This window comes from Pristis pectinata, chromosome 29 (genome assembly GCF_009764475.1).
Source record: "Pristis pectinata isolate sPriPec2 chromosome 29, sPriPec2.1.pri, whole genome shotgun sequence".
Taxonomy (NCBI): domain Eukaryota; kingdom Metazoa; phylum Chordata; class Chondrichthyes; order Rhinopristiformes; family Pristidae; genus Pristis; species Pristis pectinata.
In genome coordinates, this window is record NC_067433.1 from 4,382,444 (window position 1) to 4,409,904 (window position 27,461).

Consider the following 27,461-nt stretch of genomic DNA (forward strand, 5'->3'; position numbering starts at 1 on the left):
CGCGCCGTCTCCCCTCTTCCGCCGGAAGTGAGTGTCCCGCGTCGAGTTGCGGAGGAAGGATCGGTGAGTGAGGAAAACCGGGAGCAGCCGCGGGCGCCGGGAGCTGGGAGCCGGGCACCGGGAGCTGGGAGCCGGGCACCGGGAGCGGGAGCAGCACCGGGAGCGGGAGAGCCGGAACTGGCCGGCGCGGGATAATCGGGAATAACCTGCGGGCTGGGAAGTGGAGGGGAGTTGTGTGAGGGGGTGAGGCCGGGATTAGCTGGAACTCTGCTGGTGGGGGGACCGGTGGTGAGGGAGGGGAGGGGAGGGTGTGGTGTGGTGATGGGGGGTAGGAAGGGGAGGGGGGGTGTTGGGGAGGGGGTAGGGAGGGTGGGGGGTGTTGGGGAGGGGGTAGGGAGGGTGGGTGGAGTGAGGGAGGGGAGGGAGGGAGGGTGGGTGGGTGGAGTGAGGGAGGGGAGGGAGGGTGGGTGGGTGGAGTGAGGGAGGGGAGTGGGTGTGGGGAGGGGGAGTTGGGGGGTGCTGGGAGGTGGATAGTAGGGGGTAGGGGGAGTGGGGTGTGGGACGGGGAGGAGGGGAGTGTGGGTGGGAGAGATGGTAGGTGGGAGGGGAGGAAAGGGGGGGGGTGGTAGTGCAAGGGGCTGGGAGCTGGGGTGGGAATGGGAGCCAAGGAGCTGTGGGGAGGTCCAGGGATGTATTAAGGGGGAAAGTGAGTGGGAAAATGTGGGAGCAAGGGGGGTGTGAAGTTGGAGAGAACACAATGGAGTGTGGGAAAGGGGGAATCAGTGGAGAGGTGACAGGAGATCCTCCCTCATCACACCCTGGGCCAGGGACCAGTATTGGTCATACTTCCCTTCCCCTTAGGGGTGGGGGGGGGGGGGTGAGATGATGGGGAGGGATAGGGAGGTTGAGGGGCATGTGGAGTGGACAAGGGACAGGGGCAACGGGGGTTTGGGTTGGGGAGGTATGAGGGATGGGGATAAGGTGTGAAGTATAGCTGAAGGTTGAGGCGCAGATGAGGGAGATTGGTGAAAGGGCTGGAGAAGGCAAAGAGGGTCCTGCTGGGGGGTTGGAGGGGCTGCTGACCCCCCCCCCCCTTCCTCACCCCTTTCAAAATGGGCTCTGCACCTCAAATTCATGACAGGAAAAGATTAATGCATTTCTAAATTAAAAGCAATAAAAGTATCTTAGGAAGAAATCATTGAGGCTTTTGTTACCCTGAGGATTGATAACTTGCAGTCAGGTAATGAAGATTACTGTCTACTGTTGATAACATCAGTAACGTCCATTTTAGATTTTATTAGAACCATTTGGCTCCAAACCTTGTTATGGCAGCACAAAATTTCAATGCCAGAAAATGGAATTAATGTGAATAGTCCTTGACAGTTAACTTGGTTGTTTTTGAGTGTAACCATCCACAACAGTAAAGCAGGATTTTCCTGCTGAGGTTTTTCAATAAAGTTGAGGTCTGTGTTGATCAAGGGGTGAACCATCCATTGTGGGGAGTCGCGTATATGACCAGGAAAAAAGTGGTTGTCTTACCACAGTTGTTATGGCGATAATTGGAAGAGTTCTTTTGGAATGTCCCAGAACAGCCATCTTCATTTGGTTCATTTCCTATGTCAAGAGACAGGGGTGGGACTGATTTTCCAACTTTTACCACTAACAATTCCTTCAATGATAGTCTTGTCAACCTCTAGCTAAACCTAGATAAAATCCAGCTAATCCTACACATGGTAAGTAATATTCCTGGCATCTCGCAAGGCAATAACCATTTCTAATCAAAAAATGCCAGTCTGGTCTCATTGTCTCCAGTGACACCACTATTACTGGGATGTCCTTATCTTAAGCATGATGGGTGCAATCACCATTACTTGGAAGCTACAAGCCATGGAAAACAAGTGTCTGTATGGGGTGGAGAAGGCAGGGATCTGGGACTATGCATTCACAAATCATTAAATGTGGCAACTTAATGATAAGACCATTTAAACAAAAGTGAATAAAGCACTGAAACTTATTTCAGAAGAGAGAAATTCAAGGATTGTACATGTAAAGGGTACAATCTTGGTTTGACTACATTCTGATCTCCTTATACTATGCATTGGAGAAGTGCAAAAGTGATTGCTGGAATGGGACAGAGTTATGTTTTTGAGGAAAGTTTGGACAGATTGGGCCACTTTTCTGAAGAGGAAGGGAAGATGAAGACATTAGGCTTCTCTTTAAGACTACGAAAGAGTTTGACGTGGAAGATATAGAGCTGGTTCCATTGCAAGAGAGATTTCAAGGGAAACTTCTTTAGTACTATAAGGAATAGCATAGCTGCATTTAAGAGAAAGCTGGGTAAATATTAAAGGAAGAAGAAATAAAAGGATGTGTTGAGAATTAAAAAGAAAAGAGCCATTCACAACTTCAGGACTTCTCAGGAAGTAGTATTGAAGTGTGTTCACTGTTGCTGAATTAGAAGTGTACCAGTTGGTTTGCTCACAGTAACTTCCCACAAACAGCAATGTGATGATGACTAGGTATCAGGATGAGGTTTCATATCAGTGACTTGTAAAACTTGTTGTTCATAAGTCACTGATACTGAAATTTGTTGTTCTGGGGCAGCAGTGTAGTGCAAAGACTTAAAAATTACTATATATTATAAATAGTGCAGGAAAAAAAGGAATAATGAGGTACTGTTCATGGACCGTTCAGAAATCTGATGGCGGAGGGGAAGAAGCTGTTCCTAAAGATAAGATCTCTTTATTAGTCACGTGTACATCGAAACACACAGTGAAATGCATCTTTTGCGTAGAGTGCTTCAGGCTCCTGTACCTCCTCCCCAATGGTAGTAACGAGAAGAGGGCATGTCCTGGATGGTGAGGGTCCTTAGTGATGGATGCTGCCTTCTTGATGCACCACCTCTTGAAGATGTCCTCGATGGTGGGGAGGGTTGTGCACGCGATGGAGCTGGCTGAGTCTACAAACCTCTGCAGCCTCTTGTGATCCTGTGCATTGGAGCCTCCATACTAGGCTGTGATGCAACCAGTCAGAATATCCTCCACTGTATATCTATAGAAATTTGGTTTGTCTTTGGTGACAAACCAAATCTCCTCAAACTCCTAACGAAGTAGAGCCGCTGGCGTGCCTTTTTCATGATTGCTTCAACGTGTTGGGCCCTGGATAGATCCTCCGAGACAATGACGCCCAGGAACTTGAAGCTGCTCACCCTTTCCACTGCTGACTCCTTAATGGGGACTGGTGTGTGTTCTCCTGACTTTCTCCTTCCTGAAGTCCGCAGTCAATTCCTTGGTCTTGCTGACGTTGAGTGCAAGGTTGTTGTTGCGACACCAATTAACCAGCCAATATATCTCACTCCTGTACGCCTCCTCGTCGCCATTCTTTTTTCTTGTGCTGAATGGTGTGAGTGTATATATAGCTGGAACATTAGGATGACTTTCTTGCTCTTCATTGAAGTAGTGTTATAGGATCTTTTAGATCTGCCTCAGAAAACCAACATGGCATTGGTTTAACCACAAGAATATTAACTACCCAGCCCTGTCCTCCTTTATAATATCTTTAAGTGTTATAGCATTATACTAGGGGGCAATTCTGACAAGGATCTTCAACCTGAAACATGAACTCTTTTTCTTTCCACATTCTGCTTGACCTGTTGAGGGTTTCCAGTATTCTCTGCTTTTATTTCATCAATTACATATTTGCATCCCATTGAGAAATACAGTCTCCAAGGAGAATGAGGCCCATGCATGGCTCACTAAAGAGGTTGAGGATAATAAGATTAAACAAAAAAGCCTATAATGTTGCCAAGAAAATTAGTAATCCTTGAGGACTGGAAGAGTTTTGGGAATCAGCAGTGGATGACCAAGCAATGAAGTGGGCAAAAATTCAGTGAAAGTAAATTAGCAAGAGAAGAGAAAAAGAGCAGTCCTACAACTATGTAAAAAGAAAAAACAAACAAAATAAATGTGGATCCCCCAGAGGCAAAGGCTGTGAAAATTGTAATGTGAGAAAGAATTAGTTGAGGCATTAAAAAAAAATTTATATCCATCCCCAATGCAGAAGATACAATAAATGTAGCAGTAACAATGACAGTGAAAAACTTTAAGCAGCATTGCCAAAGAGAAGGTACTAGACAATTAAGGGGATTAAAAGCCTGTAGGATCTACATTCCAGGGTTCCAGAAGAGATGTCCAGAGATCTTGGACAATTGGCAAATTTGGAATTTCTGCAGTTTGGAATTAAAATACTATGTTCAAGAAATGAAGAGTGGAAGCATCTGGAGCAAGGGAGGGATCACCAGCAGGATAGATAAGGGAAACCGAGAGGTGTAGGGAGTCTGAGATTTTCAGAGGGAATAAAAGATGTCTTGCACAATGTTCTTAAACAAAATAAAGCTCGGGGGTTGGCATGTCAGGTGAGTGTACAACCTGGAAGAAAACATATTTGCACAGACTTTTCAGATTAGCAGGCTCTTTCCAAGTGTGTGCCATTGGGCTTAGTATCCTGGTGATTCATAATTCATATTGATGACCAAGGTGAATAGACAATGAAACGTATCCAAGTTTAATGATAGTATTGAGCTAAGTGGAAAAATCAGTTCTGTGGAGGAAGCAAAGTCTGAAAAGTGAGATAAATGAAGGTGGAATGTAATCTAGGAAAATATTGGTTAGTTTTTCAGTTATGCAGAAGAGTAGAAAAAAGACTCTTAAATGCCGAACATTTATTGCTTATTTCTAGTTGCCCTTGAGAAAGTGATGGTGATCCACTTGAATTGCTGCAGCCCTTCTGGTGAAGATACTTGGAAGCTGTTGTTGAGGAGGAAGTTCCATGATTTAGACTCAGCAAAGATAAAGCAATGTTGAAAAATTTCTAAATCAGGGTGGTGTGTGCACCTGCTACACTTGTTGTGGGGTGTAGCTGTGGTGCTGTCAGAGTAGTCTAGGCCAGTAACTGCAGTGAATTTTGTAGATGGCGTACTCTGCTGTCATGTTGTACTGCAAGTGGAGGGTATGAATATTTGCATTGGTGGATAGGTTGCCAATAAAGTTGTTTTGTTCTGTGTTGTATTGAGCTTTATGCCTGTTGGTAGAACTGCACGTAACCAGGCTTCTGCTTTGTGCCTTGTTGATGGAGGAAAGGCTTTGGGGTGTCACCTCAGCCTGCTCATGTAACCATGTTATTTAGGTAGCTGGTGTGGTTGAGTTCCTGATGAGTGGTGACCCCTGGAAGATGATGTTAGGGGACTTGGCATTGTTAATGTCATTGAATGTTAAGGGTGTGTGGTTACATGTTGTCTTATGAAAGTTTTTTTTGTGTTCCAATCTTAATAGTGCAAATGTTACATCACTCATCAGCCCATGCCTGAATGTTGCCCAGGTCTTGCTGCAGAAAATCGTGAACTACATTTACTGAGGAATTGTAAATGAAATTGAGCATTCCCAGACTTGCCTTTTTGATGGAATGAAGCAGCTAAAAATGTCCGAGCCCAGGACACTGCCCTGAGTAACTCGGGCACCAATGTCCTGGCACTGGGCTGTTTCATTTCCAGCAAACAAAACCATCCTTCTTTAGGCAAGACATATTTCCAGCCATTGGAATGTGTTCCCCTCGATGCCATGTTTTGTGAAATGCTGCCTGGATTTCAAACGCAGTCGCACTCATCTCTTCTCTAGAATACAGAAGTAAGGATGCTTTGCTGAGACTGTAGGTATGAGACCTTATCCAGAGTACTATCTGCAGTCTTGGTCTCCAAACCAAGTGGAAGGAATTGTTGCCTGGAGTCAGTGTGATGTTGATTTACTGGATGATTCCTGGGTTTTGTACAATGAAGAATGAGTAAGTTTGGCTTTTAGTTACTAGTGTTTAGAAGAATGAGATGTAGAAGGATCCTGAGAGATTGAATGGGTGGATGCTGAGAGGCATCCTAAAGGAAATCTGGCCTTGAACTTAACTGTTTCTCTTGCCTCCCAGCTTCCAAACAGGTGGAACTTGATGTAGTAAAGTACCACATCTCAGTATAATAACTTGTACTAGTTGGACCCTTTATCTTTGTAAGTTATTATGAGATGGGTATCATGGAATGTAGGTAGAAGATGCAGAATGGCTACCTGAAACTCTGTTACCAGTACTGGTTCTTGTAGGATATACAAAGATTGGGATTGTTATTTACTTACTGTATGGGTATTAGGAACAATGTTATTCAGGGAGTGCAAGGGATAGTCATTGGCAATACACAGCATTTCTGTTAGTAGAACTTTGGAAATCCTGCTGCCTTATAATATGGTGGCTAAAGGATGTTGGATGACATAAGTTAAGCAGTTGTTGCAGTTTGCCTGATTTATGCTTTTGTCTTGTTACAGGTTACCTAGTCAAGATATCTAGCCTGAACCCATTTCAGTATTATTCCAACCTGAAGTGCATTCCGGAGACCGAGGAAGCCATGCTGGATCGAGACCTCGGGTGGGTGTACTGCTTGTGAAATGGAGCATTCTGTTGCTAGATTGCAATCTAGTGTCCTGTATTTTGTTCTATTTATTAGCAATGTCTTCCTGAAGAATGCTATTTGAGAGCCAGTGAAATTTAGTAATAACCTGAAGCTACGTAACAGTCAGCTAGGATTGGGATTCAAAATGAGTATTATTGGACTATCAGATTTTGACTGGAGTTGCTCAGTCTTCTGAATGGGCTCTGATGCCATGGAATTTAAGCAGCGAGTGGATTAGAAGAAGATGCAATGAAGCTACATGAGGCTGACAACAGAACTGAGGAAAGAATGAGCAGGCTGGGGCTCTTTTATGGGAAAAAAGGTTAGGGACAGCTTAGCAGAGGCCTTTTAAAATGGTGAAGTGGTTTGACGGGGTAGTCCTTAAGCAGATATTTGGAGTTGTGGGGAACACCAATACTAATGGACACGTAAGATGGATTACATCTATAGGGCAATTCATGAGAAGTCTCTTGAACCTGAATGTGGAAAAGGCAGGTGACAAGTGCAGGTGACCCCTACGTTATGACTGTTTGAGTAACAGAAATTCGCCCTTACACAATTCACAAATCACAACCCAGAAATTTGAGATATGGAATAAAATTTGCTCTCATGGAATTTATGTGAAAAAAGTAAATAAAAAAAAGCAGTTTATTTTAGCTTGCATCTGTTAACGTAGATGCAGATGAAGGTGGCTTCAAGTTATGGAAAGCACGATAAGGACCGTTTTCTAGGAACTCAAACCCCACCCGTAAATTGGGGGTCGCCTGTAGTTGAGGTGAATAGTGTAGGAACCTCTGAAGGATAACTAGATATGCACATAAGGGAAAGTGAAGTAGAAGTTAGTATGATGGTGGGAGAAGATATGCTGTAAATTTGGGGTAATTCTATTAGCCAAGAATGCTTGCAGTTGTAAGTTGTATATTTTAAATCTGTGTCTTGGTTGCACATTAGTTTGAATCTGGACTGTTTAGCAGGGCAAGTTATCATTTCAGGATGGAGTCAGTGTTGCATTTAGCAGATGGGTTAAACCATCTGTGCTGGTTGCTTGTGGAATGGGCTGAAAATTTGTCATACATAACAAGCTGAACCTTTGTCGCAATAAGCTAATGCCGTATATTGGACTAACTGATTGGTGTTGTTGTAGTTGAATGATATTAAATTCAGTTAAAGATGAGGCATTCAACAGTAGGATTTAGAATTGGTCACTTACAGGAAATCGTGTGTAATATGACATGACTTTGGACAGAGCTTAGCAACATATAGGACATTTATCCTGGTATTTATTACAGATTAGTAGCTAAAACTCCGTCATGGTTTGTCTGCAGTTCGGATGTGTGCTAACTGCTGGATTCAGTTAATTGTTCAATATTTTGATGCTTCAGAGAGAATCCAAGGCCACAGTTAATTGTATTAACAAAATGTTTGGGTTCTATGTAGTAATTGCTGTAAATTATGTTTGAATTGTGGCTTGCTGTTAATATTTAGTTCTCAACTCAATGTAGATCAGCAGTGCAACCAGAGGCTGTCACAAATATTCAGTGTTGAATTTGGAGACTGTACATGTTTATGAATATTTTAATACCATAAACAAAGGCTGCCCAATTAGAGGTTAATGTTGAATTTTTAATGGGCAGTTTCTGTTAACTGAGATTTTCTTTCTTTTCATACACACATCCTTGATGCCTTGTGGTTACTGTTTCTCTATAACAGTCAAAATTGGAATGGAAAGCCCTGCAAGAATGGCTTGCAGCATTGGGATAGTCATATGCAGTAACAATCATGGTTTTCTACATTTAATCTACCGAACCACAGACAGACTTGTCTCTAAGGAGTCTGTGTCTTTTCATTCACTGTCCCCAAGATGTTCAGCAATCTTTTTATTGACCAATTCAGAGTGGCCAGCCTCAGTTCTCCAGGGAAGGCTTGCTACCTGTTCTCGACCCTGTGGTATTGCATGGCTCAGGGAGAGTACAGAATGTTACCTTTAAATAAAAAAATAATGATACTGAGTGCAGCAGAAATTAACATCACCACTTTCATCTTCATTTGTAGTCCGACCCCGTCTTACCCTCCTACATATCCGGAGCCCAGTATTGGGTAAGGACATTTTGGTTCTGTTTGTATCTATGATGTATTTCTAATTGAGGGGACCTTTCATTTAGTTACATATCCATATTCCAGACCTGAATTATAATCTTTGTATGATACTTTTATATATAAACTTTAAAATACATCTGATTTTACTACTACCAGTAAAGTATTGCAAATGCAGTTCAGTGAGACCAGTAGATAATTTGAAGAAAAAGTTGATCTCTGCTGGCGAACCAACTGATTATAGACCATTTTTGTTGTATCTGTACAAACAAGTCAGCTGTGTATTCATTGTAAATAGTGGAGTAACATGAATAATGTGAAAATTAGACTAATGCTTTCCAGTTCACACTATAATATCAGATATATAGTTGGTTTCATAGTTGAGTATTATCTTCATAATAGCAGGTTTTTGTTATGGTTTAATTGAAATGATACTCTTCAGTAGCAGATATATTTCTGTAGCAGGTATAATTTATTCTAGAGAATTGTTACAGATCTGATTACCACATTTAATTTGATTAATAATGCATTCCTACAATTTCAGAAGACACACACCCTATATGTCACAGCCTGAGTATAGGATCTATGAACTCAACAAGCGTCTCCAGAACTGGACAGAGGTGAGTAATTCCAAGCCAGTCAGAGAGTAGGGACTTAAATTATGCATATTGTTGGAGCTCCTTATAAGCTTAGAGCTGAATATTGTTTTCTGTTGAACGCTGTATTGTAAATAGCAAAGTGAGTATCTGGAGAGGTAGGAAACTGAATTGGTTGAGGTATAGCCAGCAACATAGAAGTAGAGAAGAACTCACCTTGTAGCCACCCTCATCAGGAAGATCAGTTGATTGCAAGAAATACCAATTTCCTGTGGCACTCCTGGAGCCCTTTACTAGCTTCTGGGGCACAGTCCTGCTGAAGACATTTTTTTTCTTAACACTTTTCCAAAATGACCTTCTATTCAGAGCTCAACCGTCTCATTTGGTGTACTGAGAGGTTTCCAAACCCATACACTCTACCACCCAAAGTGAACATTACAACAGAGGTGACTGAGGAGAAATGCTGATTAACTATTTTTCATCTTACTTCACAAACTTCAAACATCATATTTTTGTGTCTTTTTCTTGTTCATCTTTGGGATTTTGAATGAATGTGTTGTGCCATGAAAAGTTTGTTCAGGTTGATGCGATGCCATGTAAGTGGTGAGCTAACTTGATGCAGATGATTACTAGGGTATCTTAGTTAACATTTGGAAACCCATTGAGCTATTGAGAAATCTATCTGCTGATAGTTTGCAGAACTTGAAGCAATTTATAAATTTTATTTTTTTTAAATATTGTCCTTTTTTTTCCTTGAAGGTGTGATTCTTTAATGATAATCACATTCTGTCCATATTTGTTTGCCAGCCTGGACAATAAGTAGAGGTATCACAATCGTGCCTCAATAATTACATGCTTGCTTCTCCTGCAGCTCCACAAACAATGAAGCACAATTACTTTGCCAGCCTGTAGGTTGAGGTACAGTTTGGATGTTAACTTTCAAAGATTGAAAGATATCAGTGTTAGGCAGTATGGAACATTTATGTGCACACAGTACAATGTCTGTTGTACAAAATTCAGCATGTGAATAAGATTATATGTGAAATCAAGATGAATATTGCAACAGATGCTTACAGAATTCAGTTGCCCACTAATTTAGCCTGTCATTGTAGCTGAGGTAATAACAATCCGCATGCCTCATTGTTTCTCTAGTTTCACTTCTGCGCTTTACTGCATCAGATGGCAGTTAAACGTGTTATTTGGGTTCCTAATTCAACAGGTGTTAAGGGCTTTTGTCTCTGGTGAGTACACTGTTGGTGTGATTTTTTTTCTCTCCAGGAGTGCGACAATCTTTGGTGGGATGCTTTCACCACTGAATTTTTTGAAGATGATGCAGTATTAACTGTGGCCTGCTGCCTGGAAGATGGACCAAAACGATACAGTGAGTTTCTGCTGTTCTCCATCACAGCCTGCACATACTTCAAGTGAATTGCAACAGCATCAATTTAAAAACATGTATTGAAGCAATATGCCAAAGGAGAGTGTGCTTTAATTTGAAGGCACAAAAATTAGCAAGGGACACTAATAAGCTATGTCAAGTATCATAAAATGACTTCTACAAATATCCTGTGCATCCACATTGATATATTAATAAACTGTATAATATAGTAAACTGCTATCAAGCAGTACTTGCGTACCAGCAGTTCTACTCACTGATGCTCAGTTTAGGCTTCACTGGGACCATTTGGCTCAGACCTCATCACGGTCATGATCCAGATGTGGATCAAAGAGCTGTTTCCTGAGGTGAGGTTGGAGTGACTGTCCTTGATATCGAGGCAGCAATTGACTGAGCATGGCATCAAGGTGCCCCGGTAAAACTGATGTCAATAGGCATCAAAGGGAAAACACTCCAGTGGTTGTAGTGATACCTCGCACAAAGACAGATGGTTGTGTGTGTTGGAGGTGAATTCTGCCAGCCCTAGAACATTCCTCAGGGCAGGGTCTTAGACCCAACCATGTTTAGCTGCTTTATCAACAACCTCCCTTCCATCACAAGATCAGGAGAGGTGACGTTCACTGATGATTGCACAATGTTCAATTCCATTCGCAACTCTTCAGCAAATGAAGCAGCCCATGTCTGAATGCAGCTAGAACTGGGCAACATTCAGGCACAGGCTGATAAGTGGCAAGTAACATTTGTGTCACTAAAGTGCTAGGCAATGGCCATCTCCAACAAGAGTCTAACTATCTACCTTTGATATTTAATGGCATTACTATTGCTGAGTCCCCACCATCAATATCCTGGGGTCACTGTTGACCAGAAATTCAGTTGGGATAGCCATGCGGCTACAAGGGCAGGTCAGCAGCTAGGGTATTCTGTGTCACCTCTTGTAATCTCTCCACAATCGACATGTCAGGATTGTGATGGAATACTCTCCACTTGTCTGGATGAGGACAGCACCAGTAACACCGTTTAGGACATATCAGCCCACTTGACTGGCACTTTGTCAACACCCTGAATGTTTATTCCCTCCATCATTGGCAGGCAGTGGCAACAGTGTGTACCAACTACAAAATGCACTGTAGCTACTCACCCAGGCTACTCCTACAGCACCTCCCAAGCTCCTGTCTTTTACCATCCAGGAAGACAAAGACATCAAGGTGTTGGGGATCACAACCATCTGAATGTTTCTCTCCAAACTGTACACTATCCTGATCTGGAAATATATCGCCAGTCCTTCGTTGATGATGGCTTTAAATCCTGAAACTCTGTCTTCAATAGCACTGTGGGAGCACCTTCATCAGAAAAACTGCAACTTTTCAAGGAGGTGGCTCACCAAGACGTTCTCAAGAGCTTTAGCAGATGGGTAATGAATACTGGCATTGCCAGTGCTGCATGGATCCTGAAAGTGAATCAAGAAAATCACAGTAAAGCTCTCACTTATAACTTGTAAAATGCCCTGTATTTTACAAACTGCTCAATGTTCAGAGTTCATTATATTATAAAAACTGGTTCAAAATCTTGAAGTTTACCTATTTTTTTTTGTCCTCTTATTTCTACCAAGCAATTGGTCGAACCCTAATCCCTCGCTATTTTCGTAGCATCTTTGATGGTGGAGCAACAGATCTTTATTTTAACCTGAAGCACTCAAAAGAATCATTTCATGGCAGCCTGGTGATACTGGACTGTGATCTATGCAGCATGGTCACACTGCACAACAAACCTATCTTCACCAAGGTAGGACAAGCCCTGCATCATTAGTGGGTGGTCTGAGTTCTTGCCGTTTCTGTGAACAGGAGGGCAGATATTTTGATTTGTTATTTTTCCTAATCAATTTTTTGCTCTGGCTCTCATTTAGAAATATAGCGTGAGCTAAAAGAGTCTCTAGTGTCAAAGGTAGAGAGTTGAGGAGTTTGACCTAAATAACTTACATGCGCGTTCAGAAAATTATTCCTAACCTGTAGGTGTTTGGACAACTTTTTAGTTTAATGTCTAGTTTAGTTTTTATTGAGAAATATAATGCAAGGCTCAGGCAATAAACTGTAGGACAATGGACAGACAGAGTTTCAATTTCAATAGAACAAGGATGCAGAATAACAGTGATAGGTTTTGAATTTAAGAGACAGCAGAGAGCAAATTCGAAGATATACTGTAGCCTTGATGAAATAAAGACAAGTGAGGTGACGTGTTATTCAGCTTGTATTTATTTGTTTATTCAGGTATGTACAGAAGGCCGCCTCTACCTTGAATTTACCTTTGATGATTTGATGCGCATAAAGAATTGGCATTTTAATATCAGACAAAATCGTGAGCTGCTGTCACGTAGCATCCTTGCAACGCATGTGAGTATCTGATTTTTATTTAAGTGGTTTCAGCTGATTAACCTCACACCTCATGAAGATGTGTTCCCTAATGCTGTGAAAGAAAGCTGCTGTTAAAGGCATATCTCAGCAAACAAGGATACATGACAAAAATATGTTCCTTGAAGTTTCCCTGATTTTGATGATGTTGCACAGTTCTTTCTGTTAGTGGCAGGATTGACTTTCTGGATATCAGGAGAAAAACTTGTAAAATGAATTCAATTTGTCTTCATTTTTGATTTCAATCATTTATACAACTATTATTTTGGTGGAATTTGCTATCTTGCATAGTAAAATACACTTTCAATGAAATTGGTATAGGGAGCTGGGAAATAGTCAAAATAAGGACATGTTTCACACACACAATGACCACAGGGTGTTCTGAGATCATAGAATGATTGCCGTATAGCAGCAAACAATTCAGGCCGTCATCCTCGTCGTGGGTCTTTTGTAGCATTTGAGAGATGGGGTTATTATTTAACTCTTATATTTGTGTGGGCTGGGTGCTTGATGAAACTTGTACAGAATACTAATGACTGAGACTGAAAAAGTATTGAAGTGTTCAGACTTCTGGAATGTGTAAAGGGAAAACAATAATGAAGCATTCTTGCAATCAGCATAATGTATTCTGCTGTCTCTCTACAGTATTATCTACAAAGGTAATTAAGTTCATTTTTGCCTACTTGTTCAAGTAAATTTATTTTTAAAAATGTCAGACTCTGTCTTTGGTTGTAATAAGGATTTGACTTGACTGTAGGTACCAAAAAAATATTTTATTAAATAATGTATTAAGTTGTCATAGTTGTGAATGCACAGATACTGATCTTGGAAAAGCCCATTTTGTGCTTTTGACCCTGTCATATTATTACTTTTAGGCCCAGGATCCTCCGATGTTGGAACAGCTATCCAACAGTATCACTCGCTCTGGCCTCTCAAACTTCACTCTTAACTACCTCAGAGTAAGTGTGACGCTAAAGGAGAAGCTGAGGTCTGTCTGTGAATCAAGATTTTTGAGCTCCCTTTTTATTTAGAATTACTTGGTATGAAACAGGCACTCCATTCTGCATGGCTCTAAGGACACCTGGTACAGTTTTCAAAGTCAATGAAAAGGCAGTTCTTGTTTCTGGCAGTACCAAATCTAACCCAATGGGATAGCATTAAAGAACCTTTACCCATTTAACTGTGTTCCACCTAGTCAGTGCTAGAAGCTGATCCAGCTGTTCTTATGCATTGGAGGGAATTTATTTTAGTGTAGTAATACCATCTATTTTGTAGTTCATTCTTTTTCTTATTTATTTTTTGGGATCTGAGCATTGCTGCAAGATCAGCATTATTGTCCATCCCTAACCTCCTTTGAGAAGTTGGTGCTGAACCATTGGAGTCCCTCTGATGAATGTGCTCCCACAGTGCTGTTAGATAGGGTTATTGATGGTAGGGTACTCACTCGGCAGTGGTAATGTCATTTAATATCAAGGGTAGGTGGTTAGATTCTCTCCGTTGGAAATGGTCTTCACTTGTGACTTTTGTAGCACAAATGTGGCCCTTGTCTGAATGTTAACATAGAAACTATAGAAATCTTTCTTCATGCACACTTGGATTACTTCGTATATTGAGTTGTGAATGGAGTTGAACATTGTGCAATCCTTAGAACATCCCTACTTCTGACTTTATGGTGGAAGGAAGGTTTTGATGAAGCAGCTGAAGGTGGTTGGACCAGGGCACTGCCCTGAGGAACTCCTGCAGTGATGTCCTGGGGCTGAGTAGGGCATCAGTGGAAACTGAAATAAAGGAACCAGGGAGTTAGAGAAGAGAATATTGTTGTCCAGTGATGCTGTTTATTATAGCATACTGCAGCCCTGTTAAAAGATTAAAAGCTATTGTTTGTGCCTATTTTTACATAGACAGTTACTGGTGTCTTTACCAGACTGCTTCATTGTTTTACAAAGATGTTCATTACGTTGTTGCCATGAAGTTCTGTGAATAGAAACTCAGTTGACAGACTGCTGTGGAAACCTCAGTTGTAGGGAGCAATCCCATTTGTACCAAAGCAGTTCTATTACATGAAGTGGGATTTGAGACTTTCAACAGGCCAGAGAATCCAACGAAATAATCCTTCAGTTCATGCTCACTCATAATGAAGCAATTCTGGCAAATTTGCTGTGGTTGATGTAACCGGTGTGGCCTTTGAGGGATGTCTCTGGTCCTAACAAAATATCTGGGAAAAGAATTTTTTCTGTCATAAGGGAGTACTTTGAACAAAAAACATAAACATCTTTCAGGACGGACTAGGATTTTTATTTAGGCTGGAGTGAAGGATATGTCTAAAGTTGTGGAATTTGTCAAACCCTGTGATCACCCAGTTAGACAACAGTAATCTTTCTGAACGTGTAGATTCATGTTATTGAATGAAATATGTGGCAAATTCCTTGGATTTTGCCTGACATGTGTAATGAAAGTGCAGGGAGCAAAGGAAGCTTCAGTGAGGGATAATTATGGCACATTTTGAGCCCAGGGCTTTGGTGTGAAAACTAGTAAAACACTTGGTACTAAAATCAAAAATCTTGGATTGATTATGTGATTTTTTTTCCTTTTACACAACCCAGCTTTGCGTCATTTTGGAGCCAATGCAGGAACTGATGTCAAGACACAAAACCTATAACCTTAGCCCTCGAGACTGTCTGAAGACCTGCCTGTTTCAGAAGTGGCAGCGGATGGTGGCTCCTCCTGGTAAGTGGCTGAGGGGGCAGAGATAAGGATCCTGTGCTGCCGGTGGCTGGGAATGTCTGCAGAAAGGTACCAGTATTTATCTATAATTCCTGAGATAATAGTTCCAACCACGATGCGGCTGAAAGCACAGCAGAATCCAATCCTAAAAACTGTACTGTTCCTGACTTATACATGGGCCGGTGCCAGTGTGTTGCGTGAAATGTGGGCCAAACTAGTGCTGTGTAACATGCTGGGACATAGGTTAGCATTGGCGTGTTATGTGTACACTGTAATGTGAGCCAGAACCAATGCTGTATTACATGCTGCAGGAAGAGCTGGTAGTATTGGCCAGTGGCAGGTGTGTGTGACTCAATATAAGAGAGCTGCTTTTTAGCCGCATAGAATGAGGCCATTCAGCCCATCAAATCTATGCTGGCTCAGAGCAATCCTATCAATGTCATTCCCCCACTAATTTTCCCAGTCACCTATTCTCCCACTAACACCCCCTCCAGCTTCTCCCACTAACCACCTATACTAGATGGAATTTACAGTAGGCAATTAACAGCCAACACGTCTTTGGGATGCGGGCGGAAACCAAAGCCCCTGGGGGGCGGTGGGGGGGGGTAACCCACGCAGTCACAGGGAGAACGTGCAGACTCCACACGTGGCAGTGGAGGTCAGAATCACACCCTGGGTCACTGAGCTATGAGTCATCTACATCACCTGCAGCATCACTATGCCACCAGGGTTGGCAGCCAGGCACAGTGGGTCTGGAGATGTACTTTAGACCATCTCTCACCCATTTGTTGAAAGTAAATATTTATGAACACCAGGGTTTGAAACATTTAAACGCTTCTGTGAAAGTATTTGGGGGACTGATCTCTGTCATAATTAATTTCCAACTGCTGTTCAACTTCTTATTTTTCTTATTTTCACATAGCTGAACCCGTCAGACCTCCAACTGCTAAGCGGCGAAAGAGGAAACAGTCCGGAGGCAACACGTCCAGTGTAGGTCCATCCAGTAACAGCAGTGCGGGCAGTAAAAGAAAGAGTAGCCCTGCCACAGGCTTCAGTCTGTCCACTCAGGTACCTGTAAGCATCCTTCTCTACTGAGTTAAACACTGTCTTGACTGTCACTAACACTGTGAAACCAGCTGGCCTCTTTACGCAGACCCTGGGCAGTCTGCAAGAAACATATCGATTGGATCATTGGGGTGGAGTTCAATCTGTGCTGGGTGTCATCTGAAGCTTTCTGTCTTGCATTAGATTGAGGGAGCTTTTTCTTCTAGTACAGAATGCAAATCCAGTGGACAAGTTTTATGTCCAGTTAATGTGGATCAAATAAATAAGTGGTCTTGCTACAAAACTAGCTCAGGGTGACACTTTTACATATAAGAGAGAATGGATATACCAGAGGCAACACCTGATAAATGCTGATATCCCCAACTGTGTTTGGAGCAGGATTAATGACTGCTGACTGTCCATAATAGCTGGCTATAATATTGGCAGCTGCACCAATGTTATCTGCACTAATAAATGCTGATGCAATGGTGAGACCCTGATGTGTTAGTTGATTAGGAGCAATGGCTTACAGATTGTAATTGGCGGGTGGGGTTAAGTGATGTTATTTTGCAAGTAATACTGCTTCATGCAGAGTAAAAACCCAGAAATCAGTGGATTCCTCTTGGATGCACCATTACTTAAAATAATCAAAAGTTTTATTATTTGTGAACCATATGATTATACTCATATATGGCTGTCACAAGATACTTGGCCATGTTATAAGGTGCCAGTGAGGGTATAATCAAAACATCCGCAATTGAGGTCAGGGGATGTCAGGAAAGGGAGATAAAGAGGGTTGAAGTAAGGTGATTAGTTACTGCTTGCAATGAGAATAAGCTGGTGTTGCAGTAGGGGAGAGCATGACTGAAATACACAGTGGTGGGGATAGTGGTGGGTCTTAGTTAAGTTACTGGTCATGTGCAGCTCAGCAAGGATAACTATGTAAACTGTAGAGAGGTTCTTTAGATGAACTCGGAGGATAAAGCCAAGGAACGCCATGAACTCTATGCTGGTAAAACTACGGAGATGACCCATGATGATAAAAATACAGATAAGCAAAGAGTTGCCTTATTTCCTATTTATGCCTCTGTAATCCTGCATTTACCTTAGAAGTATAGGCCTAACTCGACAACCGATTTCTTTTGGAAAATAATGAACAAACCTGAGCATTTTTGGATCCGAATTCAAAAGCAGAGTGCAGTAACTACAGTGCAAGTGCTGTGTAAACAGGTCTGCTGGATTCATGTGCGGGTATGGGCTTGAGCTGTCTATCTGGGTCCCCATACTTAGATGGAAGGATGGGGAAGCTAACCAGCCAATAAATTCCGTGGAAACACTTTGACACCTTTAAATCCTCTCTCCCCATGAAATTCAGCAAGCAGCTTACTGACCTTCAAATATAGAAGCCGTCTTCAAGCACATCCAACAGTTTGTGATTGTAGACGGAAGCTGAAGTTTTGAAACTGTCAATAAGCTCTTGTATTACCTTTCTAACAACTGTGTGAAACATTTGATTAGTCCTAACCCTGAATGTTTTACAGTGTGGGAAGTAGGGTTTATGGAGGTGTCTGTTTTCGGTGTAGTACTGACCTGCTGTGTTCTTTACATATCGAGATTCATGAATTATAATTTTACATTACTACTAAAGACCTCAAGCACTCACTGAGACTTGCCTTAAGGCGGTGCAGGACCACCGCTTTTTATTGACATTTTAAACTCCAGCTGTAATTTCCCTTTTAATCTGTATTGTCTCAGTCTTTTTTTTGCCTTGAATCCCAACCCCACAGTGGGGGTTTACTCCATCTCTGGGTATATGAATAATACTGAAGGTACACACTATAAAGTTTGAAAATGATAATGATGGTGCCCTTTTCTGTGGAGACCAGTTGAATTAATTTGATGTTGTGGCTGATATGCTGAACATAGTGGCTGTAATCTTCTTGGTTATAGCTCAGGCAAAGGGCAAGTTTCTAAGTCCCAGATTCTGAATGTTGGCTGTGCTACTCCCTCAGCTGGCCGAGAAGTTAACAGGTCATTGATCAGTCATTGTTGGGGGTTGATTGGCAACTTTTCTTGTATCAAGGGAACCAAATTTTCATCATCACTCTCTTCCAAAAACTTGTCGCTGAGGCCCAGTTTGTGTTCCCAAAGGCTTCAATAAAATTGATGACCACAAAAGGATAATTTGATCAATCAGTCTTTACTGAGCGAATTAATGTAATTGCCTCGTTCATTGGCGTACTAGAGCTCAATTTTTAGTCCATCTTGGTACTTGGTTTGATATGGTAATGATTAATATTTGTTACCAGAGAGCATTGAGTGGAAAATGATCTTCTAATTGATTAGCATCATGTGCAGTATTGACCACACTCCTTTGGATTGATTGAGGTTAGATTGTCTTCAAGGCTTTACTGTAGAGTAGAGAAACAACGACTGAACATACAGAGCCTTTGCTAAAGAACACAGCAGATTTCTGCAATTTACATTGGATATGATGTCTGAAAGGAAATTCAAGTTGTTCTCAACTATTTAAAAAAAACTCCCAAATAAAATCTGCTGAGGAATTGCATGTGGCAAATAAGTAGAGAATGAGTTTGGCAAGACGAATTTTTGATTAAGAGTGCCCTCTTCTCTTACAGGTTCAGCCTGAGAGTAACTTGCTGGGCTAAAAGGGTTGGGTTTGTAACCCTGCCCCTGCACCCTGTCTAGGCCAAAGTAGAACGTTATTAGACAATAGGTGGGTCTCGGCAGCTGGGGACAAGGCAGACTGCTTCGAAAACTCAGAAGATTGGTTTTCGTCTTATCCTCCATGTCGTAGATATAAAGGGGTACAAATATATTTAAAGGAATCATGTTAATGCTGTTAGGATTTCCCCGAATCTAACCAAGTAAGTTCTATTCCTTGAATCAAACCAGCCTCTGATTCTATCCGTCCCTGGTTTGGTAATGGGACAGAGATTGTGAATGGTCTGAAACCCATCAGCATTTAACTCTGCACTTTGAAAATCAGACTTTTAAAGCTAATGGCCTTCTTTGGAAAATATTGAGGAATACTATAATTGGTTGATCAATAGCAATTCTGAGCTCTGGACTACTTCAACTTCAGATTATGCCCTGGCAGAATTCAACAATAAATTACCTGGTCAAGTTATTTGGTGCTGCTAAAATATTGGTAACTAGGGCGAATCTATAATTTGTACAAGACTAAGGTTGTTTGGCTTTCAGTTCAGATTTTGGCCAGTAATTGGTGTATTCTTACACAGCAAAGCTTTTTAAAAGAAACTTTTTCATATTGAGCAGTCATCAGATGTTATGTACAAGGTGGCTCTTTACAGCTGTTGAGATTTATTAAATGTAATCCAGAGAAACTTCTATCAAACCATGGTCATAAATATCAATGCAGGTTCCCTTAGAGGAAGATGGAGATCAAACTAGTCCCTGACATGACCTTGCCTAGAAAGATAGCAGGAATTAAAACTTATGAAAAAGATCACAACCACCTCTGCCCCCCCATGATCAAATGAGATAAGCCCAGCCATAAATAAAGTAAGATTCTCTGCACAAATTATTCTAACAATGGACATTGAACTATGAGTGCAAAGAAGATAGACAAGTTGGAGCTGCACCCTAAACAGACATCCAGAAAAGTAGCTGAAATTCAGGGAGATGAATTGCCCGACATATTTGAGGTTTGCATGTTTTTATGTCCACATTGTGTCCATGAGCATCCAAAACTGAGTCGTAATATCTAATTGTTAGTTTTATGGAGGCCTGACCTGTCCACAACAAGGAAGGGGAAATCAAAAAAGATTGACAGGGTTCCAGGAACATTATCAACAATGCATGGATGTAGGACATTCATGATTAACGGGAAAAGAAAACATTGTGATCCATGTACATATAAAGTGAAAACACAAGCAATTTCAGATGCTGGAATCTGGAGCAAAAAACAAACCTTTGGAAGAACTCAGCAGGTCAAGCAGCGTTTATGACATTTTGACGGGATGGTCGGAGTCTTGCATCAAGACGCTGCATCAGGATTCCTCATCATGTGTCGACTAGCCCTCTGCCTCCACAGATGCTGCTTGGCCTGTTGAGTTCCTCCAGCAGTTTGTTTTGTGCTACTTATAAACTGAACCTGAGCTGTTCATCAGTAGAAAGGGTACTTTAGTAACATGTTCAGGAGATGCTATTCCTTAAGCCAGTCACAAAACAACAGTGGAATTTAACATCAGACTTCTCAAGAGTAGCCTGTGACTCACTGTGAAAGTAACAGCCACAGCTAGTGGATAACAGTGATAGCATCATGTTTTGGGCCCCATTCTTTCTTAAATTGCAATTGAATGCTAAGGAGAATATTTTGGTTTACCTAAGGATTCCAAACTTTTAAAGCTGATCTGAAAATAGCTTTTAAATTTTTTGTGCCTGAGTCATCAAATGCCATGGCGAGACGTAATGCTGCTCATCATGTGTTGAAGCATGAAGGACACAAGTGGCTTGGAAGTAAAAAGCTGCTGTGGAAAGTCACCTCGCTTCCTGACTGCAGAAACTTTTCTGGATATCTCTCACCAAAGGACAAAAATGAAAATTGTGGCGTTGTTCTGGGAATTGTCCCCAGTGTGAACTGTTACCTGTTATAGAAAAGACTAAAAGACCCTGCTGCCTATAGATGACACATTGCATCTCACTCTCATTCAATTTTGTACACTGGGTTTTCACTTCAGTACAGTTTTCATCTCATTGCATCACCTTTAAATATTTGTGTGTCTGTTATGCCTCTCGCTCACCTCCAAATCAAAATGTTCAGGCTTCTAATCTCACTCCATTGATTGGAACATAATTATCTAGGCTAACTGTCTTTTGAATGGGACATTAAACTGAGGCCCCTTCTGCTCTCTCGGGTAGATGTGTCAGATTCCATGATGTGATTTTGAAGAAGATTGGGGAAGTTATTCCTGGTATTCCTGACTCAACATTGTTATGAACAAATTACCTGCTCAATATCACATTGCTCTTTATGGGAGCTTCCTGTGAGTAAATTGGCTTCTTCATTTCCTGCACTACAGAAGAGGCTACCTTCCACTGTGTTTCATCGGCTGTAAAGCACTTTGGAGCATTCTGAAAGGGACGTGGAAGGTACTATATAAATCCAAGTCTATCTTTTTTGGCACATTGTTACTTTATTCATAAGAGTATAAAGTTCAGAGCAATGAAAACAAAATATTGGCAGTTTATTAATCTCATCTTGGGCCACATATTAGAATTTTTCTCTCTGTAGGATTGTTCTGACTTAGTAAACACTGCTTCTATTGGTAAAACAATGGCAACACCTCTTCTGCAGAGTGGTGCCTGTATTGCTGTGTGACTGGCATGAGATTTTTCTTGTCAGTTGAAACTGTTCCCATTGTACGGAGAAGAAAATTTGATCTTTGCTCACACGTGAGCTCAGCTGATCTATCTGATGCTCCAGGCGATTGGTCGGCCATATTTTCAAAGTGGATCTTCTCACTGAATTTAAGCAAGCATAAGATAAATTTGAGTTGAGAATAGTACAAGATTAATCTTTCTGAAGCCATTTTTCAGCTTAGTTAACTCAGGCTGTGTAAAAAAAAACACTTTGAAGTACCTGATTTATTTAATTACACACACACACACACACACACACATACATACATATTGAGGCAGTAACTTTCGGTTTACAACTCCCATTCCAGTCGTACGTTCAGAATCACTGGGTTCCATTCAAGGAAAGTGCTTCAATTGGTGCTGAGTTGAAGTGTGAGGAAACAAAAATTCTTTTCTATTGTCATCTTTGCTGTGGTTTAATCGATGCGACCTACTTATTGTAGGACGTTATGGTTGTGGGTGAGCCAGCACTAATGGGTGGGGAGTTCGGTGACGAGGATGAGCGCCTAATCACGCGGTTAGAGAACGGCCAGTATGATGCAGCCAATGGTATCGATGACGAGGACGACTTCCGTAACATGCCAACCTTGGGGAATAGCAGTCCTTGGAACAGTAAACCACCATCGAGCCAGGAGAGCAAGTCTGATAACCCTACGTCTCAGTAACGGTACTGAGAGCTTTAGTAACAATTTAAGAATTGCAGGGACTCTTGCATTTGAAGGTTTAACCCTCTTGTGGCACAAGCAGGTATTCAGTTGTGAACAAAATGCTTCTTGAACAGTGATCCAGGGCATAAAGTAAGTGTATTAATTTTTTTTTGAGGTGAAACTGCATCCTGTTAGAGGGTAGATGTATCATGTAGAATATAGACCAGGATCACTAAAGCTAGATTCAATGCTCAATCTAGTCTGCCTCTGTGGAATACGAATGTGAAAGCCAGGCTTAGTTCCTGCTCCTTATCCCTCTCCAGTGGCTACAAGAGCACTGCTTTGACATTTCGCAAGGATAGAAATGGGCTTGGGTTGAATAGTTAGCTAGAACACATGCTGTCCTCCACTTGAGTGAAGAATCATTGTGAAGAATCACAGTGCCCATGAAACTCTTCTATCACTAAAGACAAGGGTGAAAGCAGAAATTTCGAGGGGAGATGGCTAACCTAGTAGCATTGGTCACCATGCACATTGGCCTCTTTAGCAGGAGCTTTGAATTCCAATTGTAGCCTCGCCATTAGTTTCAACAGGCCTTATTAAGGGGTTTCTGCCAGATGCTTATGGCGAGTTTAGCTTAAATATATTAAACATGCCCATGAACTGGACTTCCAGTAGATTGAATAAAGGGAGCTTTATCAGTCCTTATGAAATACTTCCCTCCATACCTCACCTAGCTTGTGCAGGGATAGCTTAATTGGCTTTTCTTTTGAATGTACACTTGGTACTTTCACATTCTGAAACTCGCTGAATAAAACCCCTGGTTTGCTTTATTCAAGGCCTGGTAGAATTTTTTTGTATTTGTGGAACTACAATTGTTAAAAATAATTAATATAATTAGTTGTGCGAAACAAAAAAATGGCCATATTAATTAATTTACATTCCTTTTCAAAATGTGAAAGCACTGGGCTCAAAGCCAAACCTCCTTTAAACATGTTGAAGGAGGTGGGATCAACAGATGATTCAGACCTGTTGATGCTTCCTTCAAGGGGCCCTAAAACACAAGGATTTTCTTCCCAGGGAATTTAATGCTATAGAAACTGTGTCCTTTCCTTCACCACATTTAGCCCAGTAAACTAGGTCTGAATATTTTTGGAATGCTTTTTTGAGTGTGCTTGAACTTCCTATAAGACCTAGCCAAATTTTTAAACAGTGATAGTGGGGTTTTGCTTTAGTCTTCCTGCAGTTCTGATTTAATGCACTTATTTTTGCCCTGCTATCAACTGACACTTCTGTGGTGGTGTGCTGTATGACACTGTAAATGTAAAATGATGATGAATTGATTTTATTGCATTGCACAAGTTGATTTTTGCCTTGTACGGTTTATTTGAATTGAAAATTGTTTTCACCCCCATTATCAAAGATCAAACAACAAGTAATTAAAAATTGCTTCTTGAATTGCATCAGGTTTTCAAATAGTTGCAAGTAAACTGAGTAGCAGAACGTTTCCAGCAGTCATTTTGTCCACCTGTGAAACAAATCTGGAATATGGATTTGTCACAGTAGAAGGCTCATTCCCTTTTATGGGATCGCCCCCCTCTCCTCTCCCGCCCACCACCCCAGCAGGTATGGAAGTTCTGGGATTTCTTTGGGATTTTCAGGAATTCCAGAACTTGCTGAAATGCTGAGAGATGAATTAAAAGGGGTGATTACTTCATGGTCAGTTTTTCTTTTGTAATTTTTATTTCTCCCATCTGTTTAGATCCTCCATGCCATGCACCATTCTTAGGCTGAGAGGACAGATCCCTGATCCCAGGCCTCCGTCAATGTCGCTGTTGACCGGCAGCTGAGAGGTGTGTGAGAACGGTTCAGGGTAATCCACAATGGCTGCCACTCACCGTCTCCCTGGCACTGCTAGGCTGAGAACCGGGACTCGCTACATGGAGGATTGTGGATGCTGAACTGTATCCGGTCAGTCCGCAGCATGGTGTCTTGGAGTGCAAGCACACTGCACAACTCTAACAACCATTGTCCTGTTTCCTGTCACGTAGATAGTGATTGGCGATCATGGCAAAAAAAAAGTTAATTCATTAAAAGAAAATATTAAATGTGTCTGATTGCAAGAAAAATCGGATGAGTAAATGAATGCAAATGGATAAGGGAAATGAACAGAGGGAGCATCTGTCCACTTACTGTTAATATGCCACTAACTGAACCATGTACACTAAGTGACGGAATAGATACTGGCATGATGTGTAGGGTCATATAGTGCTGACTGTACAGTGTTGTGTTTGTTGAGCTGTGCAGAAGGTTCCTGTCGCCATGCTGAGACACACAGTTTGAATGCAGTGGTGCACCTGCTTCTGTTAACCTTGCTGAAATTGGACTCCACTTTGTTATGTAAAATCAGAAAATGTTAGAGAAACACTCATCCAGCAACTGTGGGGAGACCAGTCAAATTAACGTGCTTCAGAATTCTTTATGCTGAATATCCATTGCACTGTTTCCTCTGGGTTTAAAGGAAGGGAAGTTTTCCCAAGGAAAAAAAAACAAAGCAAAAAAATACCTGCTCAAGGACGTCAAATGCTTTCTTTTGCCAGGTGTGACACATAAACAGCCGGCTGGTGTGAAACCAGGATGGTAATTTCAAGTCTTCTGCACATCCCACACTTGCGTTGTGTTATTACTGAAGCTTTTGTTCTAGGAGACAGACAAAGGTCTGGAACAGCTTCTGTCTGCACTTGGTGGCAGCAATGTAATTCTCAGTACTCAGCTAGTTTTTTTTATTACCCATTTATAATTTACGCTTGTCTTTGTAGTTTGGAGTCAGATTTGATTCCCATTTGTAAATATGTTATTGTCCGCTCCAGGTGGACTCCCAGGTCACTCTGTGCTTTGATGTGGCCACTTCCATGAGTGTAATTGGTGTTTTCCAATAGATGCATCCTGATGTTCAACAAGACATGGCCAATTTTTTTAGAACAGATGCTGGGGTACAACTAGCATCTGCTCAGCATGTGGCCTATCAGACTGATTTATCTGTATCCATAGTGGGTGACAGATCTCTTGTGTCTCTTCAGGATATTCAGTGTATTGAATTATCTTCGGTACATTAGCAGCTGTACCCAAGTCACGATGTGTTGATTTGGATTGCTACCACTTCATTGAGATCCACCTGTCTTGTTAGGAAGCTCTAAGAGTTTCTGCCAGCAAAGAATAAATAGTACTACATATTTCTCTCTACGGTATATAGCTTTTAGATGTTGGAAGGGAACCATTAGCAAAGTAAGGATGTTGTGTAGTTTTTATGCTTCTGTGTGTTAAGGTCTGAGATTTGTTTCTGAATTTGCAGCCTTTTGTCTGTAAGACATCCAGCTAAAAGCCGCCTAGTTCTGCAGGACCCACATTTCCACTCCCATTATCTTTAGAAAGGAGAGCAATGAATTAGGTAAGTCTAGATTATATCAGGAATGAGAGAACAGAGTACATTAACATTGGCCTCTACTATTGCAAAAATTCTGAATTGCCTGAACTGCCTTTTCTCCCCTGCACACGTATTGCATTTTGTGCTTGTTAGAAATGATTTTGTTTATGTTAGTACTAATCCTTTTCCATCTTTCTGCCAGTGTGAATCCCTTCAGTTTAGAGAGATTTAATAAGATTGGTAAGATGCATATCAGATTAAAAAACAGTACACTTACACCACATCCTGTGCATTCTGTCTTGTGCATTGGACTCAAGTGTAAAATTTCAGTTCACTTCTGTTTTTGCATTAGTGGTTATGTATCTATGTGTTGATCGGAATCCTGTAACCATCTGACTTTCATCCTGAATCTACAATCTTCAGTCATTGTTTACACTGAGTCATTTGGTAAACTCCTGCTTAATACTGTTAAACCAAGAGTTATTCCCCATTCCAGGAACCTACAATACTCACGAGCACATGGGGTTTCTGTCAATTCTGCACGTGATCACTGTATGGTGCCATTTACTAAACTGTTCAAAGTGTTATGTAACAAAAAAAACTTCTAACCCCGAATATTTTGATGTTGCCTTTACTGAAGGGTGGTCATTGGCCAGGGATAGGGTGGGTGTCTAGGTAAGGCAATGTTAAGGATGATAGGCTGGCAGGTTTAGGCAACATTTTAGCTTTGTTCTGTTAACCCCCTTAAGGAAGTCAGGTTATATGTCGGGGAAGGTATGTTGTTGCTTTGGACAGTAAGTGTGCTGATACTTTACCAAGACTTGCACTTTGAATCCAGACCGCCGTATCATTGACAGTAGTGCCCTGCTGTCACTTGAGAGCAGATACTGATAAAATGATAACTGATACAAAAATGAAGTCTAGGATTAAAGAAACCCGTTTGGTCTTGCCTCCACTGTTTCTTGTTTGATCCATAATGTGTCGTTCTCTCCACCACCTTTTAGTAAACTGTGAAATCCTGTGTGACGTTTGCCTGGAAGCTCCTGCAGAGTGGCAGGAATGTGTAGAGTTGTTTTTATGCTGGGCGTAAGATGAAGTGATAATTGTAGCCCACTTTTACATTTCTGAACATGTAAAAAATATTACACGCTTTTATACCAGATCACTACAGACTAGAACATTGTGTTCTCGTTGGTTTGACCCATTACAAATTGTTAAGCTATTTGAATAAAAACTTTTCT

The 27,461-nt window shown here is 41.4% G+C and overlaps 1 protein-coding gene across 9 annotated transcripts; it reads left to right on the plus strand.

The window, feature by feature from the left end:
* LOC127584216 (LIM domain-binding protein 1-like) lies at window positions 1–27,461 on the plus strand. Of its 9 annotated transcripts, none has more exons than XM_052040827.1 (11): window positions 1–63; window positions 6,360–6,459; window positions 8,537–8,581; window positions 9,123–9,198; window positions 10,453–10,555; window positions 12,180–12,352; window positions 12,835–12,957; window positions 13,851–13,934; window positions 15,579–15,702; window positions 16,622–16,773; window positions 22,593–27,461. In XM_052040827.1, the coding sequence occupies exons 2-11, from the start codon at window positions 6,440–6,442 to the stop codon at window positions 22,812–22,814; spliced, it is 1,122 nt and encodes a 373-aa protein (XP_051896787.1). In that variant the 5' UTR covers window positions 1–63; window positions 6,360–6,439; the 3' UTR covers window positions 22,815–27,461. The 9 variants fall into 9 exon arrangements, with proteins under 9 accessions (XP_051896787.1, XP_051896793.1, XP_051896789.1 ...); XM_052040833.1 differs by having other exon boundaries at window positions 24,559–27,461; XM_052040829.1 differs by having other exon boundaries at window positions 16,622–16,767.

Excerpts from the sequence above, each read along its gene's own strand:
- LOC127584216 (XM_052040827.1), top strand. The coding sequence starts at position 6,440 with ATGCTGGATCGAGACCTCGG. Across the intron at positions 10,556-12,179 it reads AGATGGACCAAAACGATACA|CAATTGGTCGAACCCTAATC; the intron begins GTGAGTTTCTGC and ends ATTTCTACCAAG. Across the intron at positions 12,958-13,850 it reads GTAGCATCCTTGCAACGCAT|GCCCAGGATCCTCCGATGTT; the intron begins GTGAGTATCTGA and ends TATTACTTTTAG.